At 39.9% G+C, this 21,488-nt stretch overlaps 1 protein-coding gene across 4 annotated transcripts in view; it reads left to right on the top strand.

Moving 5' to 3' along the window:
- Positions 1-21,488, top strand: part of LOC111141378 (Ral GTPase activating protein catalytic alpha subunit 2) — a 316,071-nt gene that overhangs the window by 58,349 nt on the left and 236,234 nt on the right. For all 4 annotated transcript variants that reach the window (XM_022493879.1, XM_022493878.1, XM_022493876.1 and 1 more), the window contains exons 5-8: positions 12,201-12,244; positions 14,725-14,902; positions 15,689-15,804; positions 19,730-19,868. In XM_022493879.1, coding sequence (XP_022349587.1) covers positions 12,201-12,244; positions 14,725-14,902; positions 15,689-15,804; positions 19,730-19,868 — 477 coding nt within the window. The remainder of the gene's footprint in view (positions 1-12,200; positions 12,245-14,724; positions 14,903-15,688; positions 15,805-19,729; positions 19,869-21,488) is intronic.

Genomic DNA, 21,488 nt, shown 5'->3' with positions numbered 1-21,488 from the left:
CAAGTCTGTGAATCATTAGTCTTACACATTTCATGGCACTCACCATAGCACAAATCCTCCCCAATGTCCATAACCCAGCCACCCTATCCCCACTCCCCACACCCCAGCAACCCTCAGTTTGTTTCATGAGATTAAGAGCCTCTAATGCTTTGTCTCCCTCCCCAATCCCATCTTGTTTCATATTTTCCATCTCTACCCCCCATAGCCCCTTACCCTGCCTCTCAAATTCTTCATATCAGAGAGATCATATGATAATTATCTTTCTCCAATTGACTTACTTCACTCAGCATTATACCTCTAGTTTCATCCACGTTGTTGCAAATGGCAAGATTTCATTTCTTTTGATGGCTGCATAGTATTCCATTGTGTGTATACATACATAGCACATCCTCTTTATCCCCAGTGGTTTTCTTATTTATTTATTTATTTTTAATTTCTTTTCGGTGTACCAGAATTCATTGTTTATGTACCACACCCAGTGTTCCATGCAATATATGCCCTCCATAATACCCATCACCAGGCTAACCCAACCTTCTACCTCCCACCCCGTCCAAACCCTCAGATTGTTTTTCAGAGTCCATAGTCTCTCATGGTTTGTCTTCCCCTCCAATTTCTCCCAACTTCCTTCTCCTCTCCATCTCTCCATGTCCTCCCTGTTATTTCTTATGCTCCACAAATAAGTGAAACCATATGATAATTGACTCTCTCTGCTTGACTTGTTTCACTTAGCATAATCTCTTCCAGTCCCATCCATGCTGATACAAAAGTTGGGTATTCATCCTTTCACGTGGAGGCATAATACTCCATAGTGTATATGGACTACATCTTCCTTATCCATTTGTCCGTTGAAGGGCATCTTGGTTCTTTCCACAGTTTGGCAACCATGGCCATTGCTGCTATGAACATCGGGTTATAGGTGGCCCTTCTTTTCACTCCATCTGTATCTTTGGGGTAAATACCCAGTAGTGCAATTGCAGGGCCATAGGGAAGCTCTATTTTTAATTTCTTGAGGAATCTCCATACTGTTTTCCAAAGTGACTGTACCAACTTGCATTCCCACCAACAGTGTAAGAGGCTTCCCCTTTCTCCACATCCTCTCCAACACACCTTATTTCCTGTCTTGTTAATTTTGGCCATTCTAACTGGTGTAAGATGGTTTCTCAATGTGGTTTTGATTTGAATCTCCATGATGGCTAGTGATGATGAACATTTTTTCATGTGTCTGTTAGCAATTTGTATGTCTTCATTGGAGAAGTGTCTGTTCATGTCTTCTGCCCATTTTTATGACATGATTATCTTTTTTGTGTGTGTTGAGTTTAAGAAGTTCTTTATAGATCCTGGATATCAGCCTTTTGTCTGTATTGTCTTTTGAGAATATCTTCTCCCATTCAGTGGGCTGCCTCTTTGTTTTGTTGACTGTTTTCCTTTGCTGCGCAGAAGCTTTTGATCTTGATGAAGTCCCCAAAACTCATTTTCACTTTTGTTTCCTTTGCCTTTGGAGACATATCTTGAGAACTTGCTTTTGTCGATGTCGAAAAAGTTACTGCCTATGTTCTTCTCTAGGATTCTGATGGATTCCTGCCTCACATTGAGGTCTTTTATCCATTTCAAGTTTATCTTTGTGTATAGTGTAAGAGAATGGTCGAGTTTCATTCTTCTACCTGTAGCTGTCCAATTTCCCCAGCACCATTTATTGAAGAGACTTTTTTCCACCATATATTTTTTCCTGCTTTGTCGAAGATTATTTGACACAAAGGTGAGGGTCCATATCTAGGCTGTCTACTCTGTTCCACTGGTCGATGTATCTGTTTTAATGCCAGTACCATGCTGTCTTGGTGATCACAGCTTTGTAGTAAAGCTTGAAATCAGGCAACATGATGCCCCCAGTTCTTTTTCTTTTTCAACATTTCCTTAGCAATTCGGGGTCTCTTCTGATTCCATACAAATTTTAAGATTGTTTGCTCCAGCTCTTTGAAAAATGCTGGTGGAATTTTGATCAGAATGGCATTGAAAGTATAGATTGCTTTAGGCAGTTTAGACATTTTAACAATGTTTATTTTTCCAATCCATGAGCATGGAATGGCCTTCCATCTTTTTGTGTTTTCTTCAATTTCATTCATGAGTGTTCTGTAGTTCCTCGAGTACAGATCCTTTACCTGTTTGGTTAGGTTTCTTCCCAGGTATTTTACGGTTCTTGGTGCTATAGTAAATGGAATCGATTCTCTAATTTCCCTTTCTGTGTTTTCATTGTTGGTTTATAAGAAAGCAACTGATTTCTGTACATTAACTTTGTATCCTGCCACGTTACTGAATTGCTGTATGAGTTCTAGTAGTTTGGGGGTGGAGTCTTTCGGGTGTTCCATATAAAGTATCATGTCTTCTGCGAAGAGAGAGAGTTTGACTTCTTCATTTCCATTTGAATACCTTTTATTTCTGTTTGTTGTCTGATTGCTGTTGCTAGGACTTCTAATGCTATGTTGAATAAGAGTGGTGAGAGTGGGCATCCTTGTTGTGTTCCTGATCTGAGAGGGAAGGCTGTCAGCGTTTTCTCATTGAGGATGATACTTGCTGTGGGTTTTTCATAGATAGATTTTATGAAGTTGAGGAATGTTCCCTCTATCCCTATACTTTGAAGCGTTTTAATCAGGAACGGATGCTGGATTTTGTCAAATGCTTTACTGCATCAATTGAGAGGACCATGTGGTTCTTCTCTCTTCTCTTCTTGATTTGTTCCATCACATTGATTGATTTGCGAATGTTGAACCATCCTTGCAACGCAGGGATGAATCCCACCTGGTCATAGTGGATAATCTTTTTAATGTGCTGTTGGATCCTATTAGCTAGGATCTTGTTGAGAATCTTAGCATGCATATTCATCAGGGATATTGGTCTGAAATTCTCCTTTTTGGTGGGGTCTTTGCCAGGTTTGGGGATTAGGGTAATGCTGGCTTTGTAAAAAGAGTCTGGAAGTTTTCCTTCTGTTTCAGGTTTTTGAAACAGCTTCAGGAGAATAGGTATTATTTCTTCTTTGAAAGTTTGGTAGAATTCCCCAGGGAATCCGTCAGGTCCTGGGCTCTTGTGTTTTGGGAGGTTTTTGATCACTGTTTCAATCTCGTTACTAGATACTGGTCTATTCAGGTTGTCAATTTCTTCCTGGTTCAATTTTGGAAGTTTATAGTTTTCCAGGAATGCATCCATTTCATCTAGGTTGCTTAACTTATTGGCATATAACTGTTGATAATAATTTCTGATGATTGTTTCTATTTCCTTGGTGTGTGTTGTGATCTCTCCCTTTTCATTCATAATTTTATAAATTTGTGCCTTCTCTCTTTTCTTTTGGATTAGTTTGGCCAATAGCTTATCGATCTTATTGATTCTTTCAAAAAATCAGCTTCTAGTTTCATTGATGCGTTCTACTGTATCTCTAGTTTCTATCTCATTGATCTCTGCTCTAATCTTGATTATTTCCCTTCTTGTGTGTGGAGTTGGTTTGATTTGTTGTTGATTCTCCAGTTCTTTAAGGTGTAGAGACAGCTTGTGTATTCTGGATTTTTCAATTTTTTTGAGGGAGGCTTGGATGGCCTTTGCTGTATCCCATAGGTTTTGGACCAAAGTGTCTTCATTCTCATTGGTTTCCATGAATTGTTTAAGTTCTTCTTCTATCTCCTGATTGATCCAGCCATTCTAGTCTTTAGCTTCCAGGTGTTTGAGTTCCTTCCAAACTTTTGCTTGTGGTTGAGCTCCAGTTTCAAAGCATTGTGATCTGAGAATATGCAGGGAATAATCTCAGTCTTTAGGTATCAGTTGAGCCCTGATTTGTGACCCAGTATGTGGTCTCTTCTGGAGAAGGTTCCATATGCACTCGAGAAGAATGAGTATTCTGTTGTTTTAGGGTGGAATGTTCTGTATGTATCTATGAGGTCCATCTGGTCCAATGTGTCATTCAATGCTCTTGTTTCTTTATTGATTTTCTGCTTGGATGATCTATTACTGAGAATGGCATGTTAAGATCTCCTACTATTAATGTATTCATATCAATATGACTCTTTATCTTAATTAACAGTTTTCTTTCTTTTTTTTTTAGGATTTTATTTATTTATTTGACAGACAGAGATCACAAGTAGGCAGAGAGGAAGGAAAGCAGGATCCCTGCTGAGCAGAGAGTACGACGTGGGGCTCGATCCCAGGACCCTGGGATCATGACCTGAGCTGAAGGCAGAGACTTAACCCACTGAGCCACCCAGGGGCCCAATTAACAGTTTTCTTATGTAATTGACTGCTTCCATATTGGGGGCATAAAGATTTACAATTGTTAGATCTTCTTGGTGGATAGTCCCTTTAAGAATGATGTAGTGTCCTTCTGTATCTCTGACTACAGTATTTAATTTAAAATCTGATTTATCCGATATGAGAATTGCTACCCCAGCCTTCTTATGTGGCCCATTGGCATGAAAGATGCTTCTCCATCCCTTCACTTTCACTCTGGATGTATCCTTAGGTTCAAAATGGATTTCTTATAGACAACATATGGATGGGTCCTGTCTTTCTGTCCAATCTGCAACCCTGTGCCGTTTTATGGGTGCATTTAGGCCATTCATGTTGAGAGTGAGTATTGAGAGATACATTTTTATTGACATCATGTTACCTGTGAAGTCTTGTTAGATTGACTCCATATATTTCTGTTCAATGATAATCTTGGTTTTTTTCCCTCTTTTATAGAACCCCCCTTAATATTTCTTATAGTGCCGGCTTGGTGGTCACATACTCTTTTAAACCTTGCTGGTCTTGGAAGCTCTTTATTTCTCCATCAATTTTGAATGTCAGTCTTGCTGGATAAAGTATTCTTGGCTGCATGTTCTTCTCAGTGCCCTGAATTCATCTTGCCAGCCCTTTCTGACTTGCCAGGTTTCTGTGGACAGGTCTGACGTTACTCTGATGGGCTTTCCTCTGTACTTAAGGAATCTCTTCCCCCAGCTGCTTTCAAGAGTTTTTGTCTAAAATTATGATTCATCATTTTCACAATTAGGTATCTTGAGGTCTTTCTAGATTCTATGATCTTGAGGGGAAACCTTTCTGCGTCTAGTACAGGAACATTGGTTCCATTCGCCAAATTGGGAAAATTTTCATGGAGAATTTGTTCAACTATATCTTCTCGTCTTCTTTCTTTCTCCTCCCCCTCAGGGATTCCAATAATTCTGACATTGGGACGTTTCATGGCATCATTTATTTCCCTAATTCTGCTTTCATGCCCTTTAAACTTTTGTTCCAGTCTTCCTCCTCATCCTTTTTCTCTATCAGTTTGTCCTCCAGATCACTAATTCTGTCTTCTACTTCAGTTACTGTAGCTTTTAGGGAATTTAGATTAGATTGGAACTCATTGAGAACATTATTAACATCATCTCTGGTGGTTTTCACTTCTGCCCTAATCAATTCCATTTTGTCATCAGAGGCCTTCTCCAGCCTCGCTATTGCCTGGATAATTGTTAGCCTCAATTCCCTTTCCGACATACTGTTTATGTCCATATCCAAAAGCTCTGATGGAGAGGGCCCATTCTCTGAATTTTTCCTCTGTTGAGCATTCCTCCTCCTAGTCATTTTGGTGAGAGATGGCTGAATGGATATGTAGCTGAATATATCAACCGTGGTGCAGGCAAGGTGCACTCTGGAACGCTTCTGAGCAATCGAGAGTCCCCACCAAAAAGAAAGAAAAAGGAAAAAGAGAGAGAGGAAAAAAAAAAAGAAAGAAAAAATAAAAGAGATGGCCCAGCCCGAATGGGCCCCAAAGGTAAGATTTATAAAGTATACAAACAAAAACAGACAAAGAAGAAGACCAACAAAAGTAGATAAGAGGAAAAAAATAATAAATAAATAAATAAATAAGTAAGTAAATAAATAAAAAGAACCCAGTCCAAATGAACCCCAAGTATAAGATTTATGTACTACCAGAACATAAACAAATACACAGAAACACTGACAAGAAAAAGATGGGAAGGTGGTTATAAATTCTGTGTGGGCGAGGAGGTTATTTTGATTCTTCCTGGATGTATCTTGATACCTTTGTTAAAGGACTCAACTTTCCTGAGATAAAGGGGGATTAAAACTGGTCTGCATATAGGGGTAACATTGATTGGGGAAAGGGAATTACCTTGAAGCTTATCTCTATATGAATATTAAAAAATAAATAAATAAATAGAAAAGCAAAAGAAAAACACAGGTATATGTATCAAAAAAGTTCAGGTTAAAGGTTATTATGGAATTTGATATACTGAACATCTCATTGTGATAGTAAAAATTATATATTTTAAAAAAATGAAAACAGAATAGTGGGAATGAATTAAAAATAAAAGTTGTATCTATGAAGTAGTGGTTGTCCTCTTGTTTTTTTGTTTTTTGGGGTTTTTTTGTCTGGCTTTCTGGGGGAGGGTCCTTCCATGTGGTTTTTCAGGGAGTCTTGCTAGAGTTGAGTCCTCCTACCCTCATCCAGGGGCTGGGCTCTGAGGAAACCGGTTTTCCAAGCTTTTGTTCTCTGGAGGTTTTTTGTTTGTTTGTTTGTTTGTTTGTTTGTTTTTTCTCCCGTTGGTGGCTTTTCGCGGTTCTTTGGAGGTTTAGAGAAAAGCAAATTGCACCTAGAACTCCATCTCAGAGAGAAGCCTTAGTCTGTTCCTCTCTGGGTGCTCCAGAGCACATAAATTCCCCCTCTGCCACTGGCAGGGCACGTCCCCAGTCACAGTCTCTGGGGTCACAGGAACTCCCGCTTGTACCCAAAACCATGAGAAATACTAGCCTTGGCTGTCTGGACAGAGGTTCCAGCCAGAGATAGCACACTGAGATTTTCATACTGGCCCAGGCTGAGGGTGTTCAGAATCTCCTGGTCCCAGAGAGCGCCTGCACAGACCTCTCTCAGGGGAGGGTGTGGAGCACAACTCAGACTCTGGTCGCGCAGCACACATGCAGAGCACAAAAGGCTGTGGTTCTAGAGAGCACCAGCTGGCGTCACACCAGACTCCCTAATGGGCACCGCCACCCAGATGCTCTCAGGCGCTCCAGCAGCTCAGGGACCAAGACCTGGCTTCTTCACTGCGCTGTCTGGTTCCACCCACCAGTGGTGGCCGTCCTGGGTCCGTGGGCTTAAGTCCCTGTCCCTAACTGCCAAATTCCACCAATTTCCCCTTAAGATCTTTTGCTCTTTTTGAGTGCTTTCAACCAGACTCCAATGCTGGTCCCTCATCACCGGGCACTCTTGTATTGGGGTATTACTTTCCAATAGGTCGCTTCTGGTGGCTCCCTCCCCTTTTTGTTTATCTTTTGATATCAGTCTGATGTTCCCACTCCGCTTTACCCATCCACTGGCATCTTCTGCCTCCATAGAGATCCAGAAGTGTATAATTATAATCTCAGGCTGATTTCATGAGTGATCAGAGTTCTTTGGTAGGTAATCAGCTCACTTCAGGGGACCAGTTGAAACATCGCTTCCTACTTCTCCACCATCCACCATCTTGTCTCCTCCCCCGCTCCAGTGGTTTTCTTATGCCTTCTTCCCACCCATCTGCCCAGTCCCCGGGTCACCACTGATCTGTTTTTTGTAATTTAGATTAGTTTGATTTTCTAGAATCTTACAGAAATAGAATCATGTAGTAAATACTCTTCTTTGTTTGACTTCTTTCACTCAATATAATTATTTTGAGGCTCTTCTGTCTTGGTGCAGTTATTGATAGTTCATTTCTGAGTAGTATAGCATTCCATTGTGTAGATAGAGCATAGTGTGTTTATCCAGTCAGTCAGCTGTTGATGGGCATTTGGGCTGCTTCTAGTGTTTGGCTATAAACAAAGCTACTGTAAACATTTATGTACAAGTCTGTATGTGCACACGTGCTTTCCTGTCTCTCGAGAATGGAACGGCTGAATCGTGTAAAGTTCTATGTTTAACAGCCAGACTGTTTCCCGTAATGGTTGACATTCTCACCAGCAGTATGAGAGTTGTAGTTACTTTACATTCTCACTGATACTTAGTGTGATCAGTGTTTTCATTTTAGTGGTAGTGGTATCTTATTGAGGATTTAATTTGCACTTCTCTCATGAGTAGTGTACTCATCTCAAGATCATGAGTGATCTTGAACATCTTTCTTGTGCTATTTTCCATCTGTGTGTCTTGGGCAGCCTCTACATTCAAATTGATTGACCATATTTTTAATTGGGTTGTTTGTCTTCTTAATATTGAATTTTCGAAGTTCTTTATATATTCCAGATTTAAGTGCTTTATCAGCTATATGACTTGGAAATATTTTCTCCCCATCTCTGACTTGTCTTTTCATTCCCTTAATTGTGCCCTTCAAAGAGGAAAAGTTTTTAGTTTTTATAAAGTGCAATTTATAAATTTTTCTAATATGGATTGCGCTTTTGGTGACCTAAGGAATCTTTATCTAGCCTAAGATCAAAAAGATTTTCTATGTTTTCTTTTAGAAATTCTATAGTTAATGTATTTCACATTTAAGCCCTTGATTCCTTCTGAGTTAATTTCAAATTCTTCTGTGGATTATTAGCCTCTGAGTGCTTACTACAGATACTGTAGTGCCAGAAAGTTCTGTGTTCTTGCTTGACTGGCAACTTTCCAACACACCTTGCATGCTAGCTCAACCCAAAGTCTGTTTCTCTGTGTTCTTATGCCTTTCCTGGTGTGGTATACTGCCTTTGTTTATTATTTGGTTGGAGGCATGATACAGAGAGAGTTTTTTTTAAAATTGAAACAAAGTAATAAACCATTTTATAATGTTAGATTATGTTTGTGCTACTGGCCTTAAAAAGATATCTAAATATTGTTACTTTGTCAAGAGAAATTGTCAAGCCTTGCAGTTCTCACAGTTGAAAATGAGATAAGCAAAGAAGATTTTGAAAATATTCCTGAATTTGTTCCATTAAAGCCAGGAAAATAAAATTATAATGTATTCTGTGTTATAAACAAAATACTTAAGCTAATGGTGAGTTTTAATACTTTTTGATTGTTTGATATTGAGATTTTGTTTTTTCATTATTTTTTCAACACTTAAATGTTCTGGAAAAAAATTAACCATTCAAAAATCCCTAAAAACCTATCTATAGTGGCACACAGTTTTCCTTTTACCTTAGGGTCCAGTATGGCTCAGCTGAACTCTGGTACTTATTTAAAACTTTAATAATGTTCTTTGGATTTTTTTGCATTGATTTTGACTTTTAGAAGCTATTGTGTTAAAATAGTACTTATTTTAATTACTGAGTTTTTGGTGCTCCCTTAAATCTTGTCCAGATCCCTCACTCTTCTTGTCCTAGATCCAGCCCTCTTTAAAAGCAATAAGACTCACATTCAAAGAATATTTATAGAATACAATAAAAGTTAGCGAATAGAAATTAGAAGTTCATAGAATCAGTCCAATTAATTGAATCTAATTCATAGAATCTAGTCCAACTAGATCTCATTTACTCATTTATTCATTTTCTCTTCACATGAATCAATATAGTGGCAACCACTAGGGTTGAAGAGGCATCTAAAGGAGATAGGGGTGGGCATAACCATAGTTTGGATGGGGTATTTAAAAGTCCAAAAAGGTGTGATATATAGGGAGAAACTTTTTGAAATTAAAATGAAAAGGATTTCATAATGGAAGTTACAGTAACAATATCTTTGGGAACTTAGGAACTTAAGAAATATTAAAGTGGCCATGCAAAGCTCTCAAGTATTTATCCCTGATTTCCATGTTGAAACACTATACTATGTGGCCCTACTACACAAATTTTCTTTCTAATGTTGTTCTTATTTAAAGAGTGCCTCAGTGGGCATCTGGGTGGCTCAGTCAGTTAAGCGTCCAACTCTTGATCTCAGCTCAGGTCTTGATCTCAGGGTTGTGAGTTCAGGCCCTGAGTTGGGCTCCATGTTGGGCATAGAGCTTCCTTCAAAAACAAAGTGAAAGAAAGAATAAAAAATAAAAGAGTACCTTAGAGAATAGCTGATGCCTTATCTTGTGGGTAAAAATATACTTTTCAAATAGTAGACACTCTCCTAACCATTTGCATATATGAACTCATTTAAAACGTCATTAACAATCCACTGTAGTAGGCACTGTTAGTATCCTGTTTTACAGATGAGAAGACTCAGGAATGAGTTAAGGAACTGACTCAGGTTATACAGTAAGTACAGAACCTAGATTTGAACCTTAGCAGTCTGACTTCTGACTCTGGTTTGTAACTCCCAAGCTGTACTACTTCACACCTATAGGAGTTTCAGAATACAACAAGATGGGATAGATCAAATATGTATGTATTCATTTTCCATTGCTGCTCTAACAAATTATCAGGTTAATTAAAAAAAAAAAAGTCATGGACTATGGGCAGATATGGGTCAGACATTCTGCCTCTTTATAAAGTCTGTCCTTTGTATGAGTATTTTTCTTCTCTCCATGTAGAAATGATAGGATATAGACAACTGTGGGTAAGCCAAATGTTAAAAGTAAAACTGTGGGCCTATTCTAAGAAGAAAAAGGGCTGACAACAGTGGTCATGCACTATGACCGGGAGAAAGTGTTTCCAAGAATGTGTTGCAAGATGATGGAATTGCCAGATGTCTGGGAAGAGAGCGGTGTGTGCAGACTTGATCTCAAATCTCTTGAGGAGTGGAGTGTCTGTTGACACTTGAGGTCCTCATGGGCACACTGGAGCCAATATTAAACTGAGGCACACCAAACTTTGTCCAAGAATGGATGAACATGGAGGCAAGAGACAAGGCCCCAGATTAAGGAGAAGTATGGGATAAAACAGTCCCGTGAGCACAGGCACTTCAACCATAGCTGTGAGAGAGCTTTAGCCCAGTAGCTGCTAGCTCTGACCAAAAATTATTAGAGAGGGTTTGGTGACAGGAGTAGAGGGAGGAGGGCACCTTAACTTCCCTTACTCATTCACAAACCACTGGTGACTTAGTGCTGTCATGTAGTCTTAACAATGGTGAGTTTCCATTAAGCCCCAGTATTCTAAATGGCACAGCAGTTACAAAATTGTATGCCTTTGACTAACATGCATATATGTATCCACATCAGGATGACCTGTAGGAATTTGATGAGACTGGCTCTATTTCTTGGTGGAACATCTCTTTAAAATAAGGTCGTGGGGAAAATATGACTTGACGTCCAAGTTTTGATTATTGCCTAAAACTTCTCATCAGGAGATCTAAGTAGTTTTTTCCCCAGAAAAATTTGGAAGGGAAGGTCTTCTTGCCTAACTTCCAATACATTTTTCTTTTTAAAGATTGCTTCCTTCTTTCAGGTTAAGATTCCATTGAGAGCCTACACCTGATATTTAGGTGGGGTTTGCCAGGCCATCTCCATACTAAGACCTGATCACATTTACAGAACAATAGGTAATATGTTTCCATCCTCATGAGAGAGACTTCTCACTGAAGCGGGCTGCAGCACCAGAGTTTTCGCAGTTGACTGGTGTAGTTCTGAGTAAACTTTGATTTTTTCTCCTTGGCGGCAACCAGAGAGAGATTCCACTAGAGGACTGAACCCGTAAATGTGATTGTCACCACCAGGAAAGAAACATGCTGTTTTGAGTATTTGCAGAATGTTCTCATCAGAATGTTTTGTGAGCAGAAGTTTTATTTTTAACTTACAGATTAGAAAAAATCATTTATTTTATGCCTGATGAGATATTTATATCTAAACTGCTGTGGGCATGTATGTTACTTTAATAGCAATCATTTTGACTCTTTTTGAAGAGTTTTAAAGAGGTTCATATTTAAAGTACTTTCATTTTAAAGATATCTCTCTCTCCTATGACATTGCTTTGTTTCCGAAGGTCAGTTTTCTGTTTCTTAAAAAATTGTATCTTTTGTCGTAAGTACACATTTTCTCTCTATAACTTACCTTTGAAAATATATCTTAGGGGCGCCTGGGTGGCTCAGTGGGTTAAAGCCTCTGCCTTTAGCTCAGGTCATGATCTCAGGGTCTTGGGATCGAGTCCCGCGTCGGGCTCTCTGCTCAGTGGGGAGCCTGCTTCCCTTCCTCTCTCTCTGCCTGTCTCTCTGCCTACTTGTGATCTCTGTCTGTCAAATGAATAAATAAAATCTTTAAAAAAAGAAAGAAAGAAAGAAAATATATCTTAATCCATTTTGAGTTTTTTTGTGTGTATGGTATAAATTTATATACTGTTTCTAACTCAGTGTTTTAAACTTTCAGGCTCAACTTTAAAGAAGCTTCTACACACTGGAAATTCTGTTAAGGTATTTATTTTAGCTGAACGTGCAATGGCATTTTGCATCATTCTTAAATTTATTCGTGCCTCAAAGTGACAAAATTAGGCCATTGCGGGGGGGGCGGGGGTCTTTAAACACCACCTGACTTTTTATTTTCAGTTGAAAATTTTTTGGCAAATATTGTTAGAGTTTTTGTTTTTATTTCATAACTTTCTGTGATACCCACTTTAAATATTATTCAGAGAACAGGGCTTGGGATTCAGAATTTGGAATTTGGAGTTCTAATTTTGACTCTGCTGTATACAGTCAGAGAACCACTGGCGAGATGCTAACTGCTCCACGTTTATCATCAGGAAAGGGAGGAAGCCAGTTCCTCTCCAAGCTTCAGAGTGAATGTGCTGATTCGGTTCATTCCAGTAGTCTTGTTGAAATTATAGTTGTCTCTGGATTGTTTTTGCTGGTTTTGAGGACTATTATGGGAGAAGAGAGCAGCAGAGCTTTACTCCTCTTGAATGTTTACCTATTTGTTTGCAGCAGATTGATCTTGTATTTTAGGTTAATGTGGCTTATTTTAAAATGAACATACCTTTTATACTGATAGATGCCATTTGATACTAAATAAGATGACCCTAAAACATAAACGGCAAAAAAAGCAGCCTGGAATATGTATTTTATGGGAAGTTATTCCCTTGTAGCTAATCAAGTTATGTGTGTACCTTTGATAAGTTCATGTATTTTTTGTTTTATACCAGTTTAAACACTCATAACCACTTAAATTTTATGTTAACAATCTCTTACATGTTGAAAAAGGGAGGTGAGCTATTCCTAGCTTCACAATATTTTATCCCTCTTATTTTAATTAAGAATCATAGTTAGGGGCGCCTGGGTGGCTCAGTGGGTTAAAGCCTCTGCTTTCAGCTCAGGTCATGATCCCAGGGTCCTGGGATCAAGCCCCACATCGGGCTCTCTGCTCGGCAGGGAGCCTGCTTTCCTTCCTCTCTCTCTGCCTGCCTCTCTGCCTACTTGTGATCTCTGTCTGTCAAATAAATTTAAAAACAAAACAAAACAAAAGAATCATAGTTAAAACTTACCATTTTGTGACCTCATGTTTATTATTGGCCTTATTTATAGTTAAATGCAGTTAAGAAAAAAGTTGGAGATACGGTAGAATTTTGTAGAAACAATTCTCCTGTTAAATTTAATCTAATTTGGTTAGATATACATAGAGCCATGTCATTTTTTGTCTGTTATATTCAGCAATGTCACTACTTATTTTGCCTGCTTGGGCAGAGGAGGATGGGTGTGAGTGGTCATGAAGGTTTGTGCTCAGCTATGGTGTGTCTCTGGGCATGTCTGAGAGTGTGTCCTGGAATCCACTGTTGATGGGGTAGAACTGTCTCCAGATACAGGATCTGTCTTGGTGTATTTTACTTCTATGGGGAGTCAGTGAAGCTTGCCCCTTCCCCCCCCTCCCCTCCCCTCCCTTTCCTCTGCCTTCCCTTTCCCTCTCCCTCCCTCTCACTTTCCCCTCTCCCTTTTCCCTTCACCTCTCCCTCTCCCTTTCTCTCTCCCTTCCCCTTTCTTCTTTCAGCTTTCCAGGAGAGCCTCACGTTTGGCTTAAACACTTCTTCTTAAGGAATCTGCACCACCTTGGTGTAGTTGAGAGGTGATCAGGCAACTCAGCTCAGGTGCCTGCATTTAGAGCTCACTACATCTTTCAGCTTCATCTGACTTGTTATTTTCCTTATTTCATTTCTTATTTTGGTGTTATCCTTTTAGCCATTTAGAAATAGAGAAACAGAAGTACTTACCTGAATTCTAGGAGTGGGGTAGAGCTGAAAGTAAGTGTAGAGGAGGACACAGGGCCCATCTGCTTGAGTGATGTATTCCACCAAGTCATGCTGGGCGCGCAGAGCACAGGGAAGCTGTTGGAGAGAGCAGAGTAGGGACATGAGGCAGGGAAGCTGGAGAGCTGCCCTGTCCCACTGAGCCAGGTCTTCAAGGTCTTATTTAGCTCTGAAATTTTTCAAGAACATTACATGATACATGTGCATATTGTAGTGACATACAAAAACCCTATTCAAAGCACACAGTAAATTTGGAGGACGATTATCTTTGCATTGTTTTTGTGATTAACCAATTGTTGATGGTATGGGCACTGTTGTAAGTCACTGAACCGTGTGCCAGTGCTTTGTGGTAAATTCTGTTATGATCCCCATTTTTCTGAGGGGGATGCAAAGAGAAAAGTTCAGTGGTTCTCCACTGGCCACTGCTAAGCCAGCAAGCAGCAGAGCCTGCATTGGAACCCAGGCACTGTGGCTCCGGACCCCAAGTTCTCACCCTTATGCTTCTTGTGGCACAACTACTTCCTTGTCACTAAGAACTTTGTTCAGGAATTTAACAGTACCTTTAACTTCTAGTTTTTCTTTCTCAGAACTGAATCTGCGTTGCACTGCATCTCTGCATAAACATGTGTTTAAATTTGTCGCCTTTAATTTTGTTTTTAGATAAGATGTGAAGGAATCAGGCTGTTTCTTCTGTGGCTTCAAGCACTTCAGACAAACTGTGCAGAAGAGCAGGTGCTGATTTTTGCTTGCCTCGTGCCTGGTTTCCCAGCGATCATGTCGTCCAGAGGGCCGTGTACACTGGAGACACTCATCAATCCTAGCCCTGGTGTGGCTGATGGTGAGAAGCATTAGCCAGCCTTACAGGTTGAAATGACTCTGAAGTTCTATTGAGGGATTCCTTGGTTTGTCATGATCCTGAATAAAAATCTTTATTTCGTAGATGGGTTCGGAAGAGGAATTATTCCCTGCTCATATTCACAGTAAAGTCTTACAGACATTAGAATAGAAAGAATCAGAGCCTATTTTGTATGAAATAAGGACAGGAGACATTTACTGAAGTGGTGGAAACAGGAATGGAAGGGAGGAATCAAATGTTGGGAATGGCAGGAAGTAGAGACATATAATATATCTGGAGTGTTTTCATGGCTGTGAATGAGATTTAAACCCAACATCTGAAACTATTGTTTATTGTCCTCATCATGATTATTTCATGAGTGGATATTCATCTGCTCACCCAGCTGTGTATTTTCATGCTGCATTCATGGAAGGACAGTAGCTGCCTCCTGGGAGTAGTCATGGCAGCCATTTGTGTCCCATGAGTTTTTAAGAAACTTGCCCATTAGGGCCATTGATTGATTAATGCATATCACTTTATTTTCCAGTGACAAGTACTTGATCCTTAGGCTGACCAAAGCAGAATTTGGCAGAGAGAAGAATGGTTTAGAGGGAGAGGTGGCTTCATGGGCATTTGTACCATATTTCCAAGCCCTTGATGCACACTGGCCTGGAGTGTAGTGTGAGCAGGTTCCAGTGGAGGGGCAGATGGATTTTAATGGAGGCCATTTTTAAAAAACCCTTTGAACTTTGGTGAAAGAACTCTCTTTTTTTCCCCCCCATTCTGCAGCAAAGATATATCCAGAAGAAATCACCCCGCTCCTGCCAGCCATATCAGGGGAAAAGATCGCTGAGGACCAAACATGCTTTTTTCTTCAAATACTGTTGAAATATATGGTTATTCAGGTAAGAGCAAAATCATGGATAATTCGGGAATGGTCTTCCTCTCGATGGGAAAGAGAAAACCTTGCATCTTTTCTTCCAGCTCATTCATATTTTTAATTTTGCTTTTTCTTTGAGGTGATTCTTTGTGGTACTTCACTAGAACTAGAATATGTGCCAGATAACATCAGCAAAGACCTGGCATACATAATATTTTGTGTGAGTGTGTATGTCAAGGAAACAATTCAGTTCTCCGATCTACTTTCATATTATTACCACATTCACACAGAACACTTCATTTCTTTTTTTTTTTTTTTTTTTTTTTTAAAATTTTTTTTTTTTTTTTTTACAGAGAGAGATCACAAGTAGACAGAGAGGCAGGCAGAGAGAGAGAGAGAGAGAGGGAAGCAGGCTCCCTGCCGAGCAGAGAGCCCGATGCGGGACTCGATCCCAGGACCCTGAGATCATGACCTGAGCCGAAGGCAGCGGCTTAACCCACTGAGCCACCCAGGCGCCCCAGAACACTTCATTTCTAATACTTATGGTTACTGAGTGTGTGGGTTTTTCCCTCACCAGGCAACTCTGCGACGCCAGCTGGGTGTCCTGTAGTTTCACTCAGCTTTGACGCTGTCTGCCTTGAGATGGCATCTGATCCCACAGGTTAAGGGCTCAGTCCCGTGAGACTGTTCCATCACATTCAGGTGCCAGTCACAAGTAGGAGGGGCCCAGGTTACCTACAACTTCTCTACAACTTGGCTACAAATCAGGGGTTCCTTCAACTCCTCCTCAGGTTCAACTGAGTGGCTCACATTTGTTTTCATTCAGCAATTTATGAAAGGTATGATAAAGGATACAGATGAACAGCCGGATGCAGAGACACAAAGGGCACAGTCTGGGAGGGTCCCAAGCACAGGAATGTCTGTTCCTGTGGGGTTGGGGTTCATCACCCTCCTGCTCCATGGATATGATTACTCACCTGGAAGTTCCTTGAAACCCCTGCTTACTGGGATTTTTATGGAGGCTTCCTCACGTGGACATGCTCCGCTTCCAGCCCCTCTCCCCTCTCTAGAGGAATGGAGGGGATGGGGTGAGGGCGCTGAAGACTCTAAGTTCAAATCATGGTGTGGCGTGGTCTTCCTGCTGAGGAGTCCTCACTCAGGAGCCTTGTGGGAGCCCACCCAGAGTTGTTACTAGAAGAAAAGGTGCCCCCAGTGCTCTTATCACTTAGGAAATTACAAGGGTTTTAGGGTCTCTATGCCAGGAAATGAGGGCAGAGGCCCATGTGTGTTTTCTATTACGTCATAGTACATGAGTCTATTTTTGCCTCTTTGCTTCTTCCTGGCCCCTGATCGTATGCTGGCAAGGTGGGGTGGAGGAGGAGGCAAGTCCAGAGGCTGACCGGGCAGATCAGGAACAGGCAGAGCCGGCAGGAAGATTTGGGCGAAAGCATATGGAAGTATCTCTCGGTGCCACCAGCACAGACCTACTTGATATCATGTGTTCCTTTCTCTGAGTTTACCAGCTGAATTCTGTTACTATCATTAGTTCATGATTTAAGATCATGATCTCTTTCCCCTAGTCTGCATTTCTGGTATGGTTCCAAAAGAAGCTACTGAATTCTTTTCTCAGCCAGCACTTCTCACGTCTCTGAGTTCTTCCTGGGAACTCTGTCCAGTCTCTGTGTTCTCCACAACCAAGTTTGTTGATGTTATAATTTCTGCTCAGTCCACCTCCTCTCCTGACACTCACTGCCACCTGCCTCTGCCCTGTCACTGCTGAGACAGAGGCCTAAGACCATGAAGGAGGTCTAGAGGTCAAGTCCAGAGGAAGGACACTTTAGTGTTTGCCTTACTTAATCTTTCAGGTGATCTGACAGTGACTGCCCCTTCTTCATGATATTCTCTCCTCTCCTAATGTCTTCTTCCTACTTTCCTTCTCCCTTTCTTCTTGCCACTTTACATTCATTCATTCATTCATTTATTTATTTATTTATTTATTTATATTGTGTTATGTTAGTCACCTTACAATAGATCATTAGTTTTTGATGTAGTGTTCAGTGATTGATTATTTGCGTTGAACAGCCAGTGCTCATTACAATATATGCCCTTCTTAAGACCCATCACCCAGCTACCCCATGTCCCCACCCTCTTCCCCTCCGAAACCTGCAAATTGTTTGCTAGAGTCCATAGTCTGTCGTGGTTTGGCTCCCACCTCTAATTTCCCCCCTTCAGTTATCCTTCCTTCTCCCAGTGTCCTCTGCTATTCCTTATGTTCCACATATGAGTGAAACCATGTGAAAATTGTCTTTCTCTGCTTGACTTAACTTCACCTAGCATAATCCCCTTCAGTTCCATCCGTGTTAACCCAAATGCCACCATTTAGGTGTGGGTATTTCATCCTTTCTGATGTTAAGTACTATTCCATTATACAATGGAATATATATATGAACCACATATATATGAACCACAACTTCTTTATCCATTTATCTGTTGAAGGGCCTCTTGGCTCTTCAATAAATGGTGCTGGGAAAATTAGAAAGCTATATACAGAAGAATGAAACTCGACCATTCTCTTACATCATTCACAAAGATAAACTCAAAATGGATGAAATGTGAGGCAGAATTCTTGCCAGTTTTCTCAAGGGGGTTGTTTCTTTCTGCTGTCCCTCAAGATTTGGTCCTTGCCTCCCTTTCTGACTACTCTGTCCTATTGGGCAATCTTTTCTGCTCTCCTCTCCCATTTCCTTTGGCCAGCACCAGAAACACAAGGATTCCAAAGTCCCAAGAGCAGACTGGAGTATTATGTTGTCTTCTAGAAGCTGTGCATTTTGGCCCTACTGGCCCATTCCACCTGCATTTCAAATTCCACCTGTTCAGAAGTGGTAGGACATTCCATCTGTCCCCAGAGGTTGGCATGTGGTATTGAGAAATTGGATGTATTGGGGCACTTGGGTCTCATTCTAGATGTGTTGCTAAAGAGCTGTGCAACCTCAGATAACACATAATCCCCAGAATCCCACTGGAGGAAGGATGCCAGTGTTATAGGATGGGGATTTTTATGCAGACTGTGAACCCCCTGAATCGCATGCAGACTTTTATGTTTGTATCCATCCCACTCTTATTCCCTCCATTCTCTCTACTGAGTCCTCGAGCAGACTTTCTCCCTTGGCTCACCCCGAGAACTGCTGACAGGCTATGGATGTGGAGCCCCTCTGCCCCAGGGGCAGCCAAAAACCCTCATCCCTTGACCTCTGCTCCTGCACAGATGTTTCCACTTTTTAAGTGGGCTGTGACATGAAGGAGGTTGGGAAGCTATGCTTTAGAGTGCTCTGTGTTCTACCCAGTATTAAGAGCCTGTGACAGGTGTAGCTGGACTGGCAGGCAGGCCTGGTTTATCTTAGCCTGGGGATTGCTTTTAATAAGGACAATGCACTTTCCAAGTTTCTGTAGCTTTGCCTTCTAATGATACTGATTTTTCATGTAGGTAATATTGGGTGAAATTCTTGCAAGGGATTATTTCCTTAATTCCTGTTTATTATAAATGGCCCTTTTTGAGTTAAAAAAAAATAGTACCAGATTACATCTGACTAAATGTTTTAAGGACAGAAAGAATGTTAAGTCATTATAGAGAACTGGTGGAAAAAAAAAATACAGGCGTGATGAATAGAACAAGTTTAAAAACACATTATATTGTTGGTTGATTTTTTTTTAATACTCAGTAAAAATATCTTTAACATAGTTAACCATTTTCTTTTGAAATATTCATTCTTGTCATTGTTTGAGTTATAAGATACGATTTCATTACATGATTGTCAACAGTATTTGTCAACATAGGGTTTTTTTTTTTTTATTTAGGTTAGGAATTTTACTAAGATAACAGCATTTCAGTTTAGTAGACATTAAGTTAAAATGTAAATGTACATATGTTCTTTCCCACATATTATCCAAAGGCTGCAAGCTTGGAGTGGAAGAATAAGGAGAATCAAGATACTGGTTTTAAATTTCTTTTTACATTGTTTCGAAAGTATTATCTTCCTCATTTATTTCCATCATTTACTAAGTTAACAAACATCTACAAACCTGTACTTGGTAAGTACTGATTGGAACGTGTATAGTGGATGTCCACAGGGAAGCTGTCCATTCTCTTTCAAAGTGACTTTTGTTTATTTTTAAGTAGAATAGTCCTCTTATTCTTATATTTAATGGTAACTTTATTTTAAGAGGTTTAAAGTTTCCTAATAAATGATTTTACCTATTTGTACAAACTATTTATTTGTACCTCAGGGAGACTGTGGCTCCTGTACTCAGAAATAATTCAGTATGTGTCATGATTTTTTTTGATGTAATTATATTTAAAATCTTCTAAGGTTTTTTTTAATTGAAACTCTTCATTGAAGACCATGTTCATTATCTCACACAAGGATGTTAAAGTTTGCATTTCCTTAAGTCTTTTCTTATGGGTGGTGGGGTATGGTGACTACAGACCTTGGCCAATGGGGAGGCAGGCCAGCCCAGGCCACGCAGCTGCCCACAGTAGGCCCTTTCTTTTATCCTGGATCTTTCATCCAGCAGGTGCTACGTACAGCTTCTTATGGAGGGGCCAATATTTGGGCAGCTGGGCAACCTAGGGACAATAAGCCCCAGAAAGGGAGGAAACATGAAGGAATTTCTAGTTTGGCTGCTGAAGTTTTTCTTCTATGAAAAATGAAGGCTCACAGGACAGAAGTATCCCTTTGGTTGGTGCCGGGGGGGAGAGGCAAATTTTCTTCTCCCTGTTGTTTGAAAGCAGGCAAAATTAGTTAAAGTGAATAATCAGAAATAATTTTGGAGGGGAAAAGGTCACAGTAGACATTAATCCATCTGGGGAATGTGGACTACTAATCAGTTGACTTTGGGTGTTTATTTATATACACACACATGTGCATGCTTGGATCAGGGGAAAACAGCAGAAACTTGATGCATTTCAAAAGATGTAGAAGTACTAACCTTTAGAGTTATTGATATATGTATTTGTTAGCTATCTGTATGTGGGTATTTTTTCCAGAACTAGTTTCTGATTTTGTAAATAGTCTATATTCACTGTGGAAAACATAGTACACTTTAATATACTGAAAATAAAGTTCTTTGTTGAGAACTTGTCTGCCTCATGCAGGTACCACCAGCTGTATGAAAGTTAGTAAGGAATTGGACATATAGCAAGTTGCAGCTCAAATCCAATACCATGTAATTTTTTGTTTTGATTATGAAATTTAAAGAATGAAAAAGGATTTTCATTTAAAGAATAAAAAAGAATGAAAATGGTGATGTCTAATACTTCAAAGATGAATTCTTTCAGACATAAAGTAGTTGATACTGATTCTATTCTTTGGATTCATCTAAAGGGAAAGGCTTTAAAACTAGTCTCATAGATTTGATTAGTGTAGTATTGGATGTTAAAATACCTAAAATTATTGAAAAGTAATAAAATACCTAAAATGATGAAAAATATCTATACATGCTTTTAGATTTGTTTCAGTCCTAAAATAAAATTAAATTTGTTATAATATATGTGAAAATATTTTTACATTAGAGTCGCATATTATTACTGAAATCTGTTAGAGAGTTATTAGCTTAGTACTTCCACAGCTGTATGCCATAGCTGTAACAAGCAAGCAGTAGCAGTAGCCACTGTCCCATCTTGGTCAGATCGCAAGGCAGAATTAGAAACAA

The sequence above is a fragment of the Enhydra lutris genome, unplaced genomic scaffold (assembly GCF_002288905.1).
Source record: "Enhydra lutris kenyoni isolate GAN:26980312 unplaced genomic scaffold, ASM228890v2 scaffoldscaffold6, whole genome shotgun sequence".
Classification (NCBI taxonomy): domain Eukaryota; kingdom Metazoa; phylum Chordata; class Mammalia; order Carnivora; family Mustelidae; genus Enhydra; species Enhydra lutris.
This window is presented reverse-complemented; position numbering and strand designations above follow the sequence as displayed.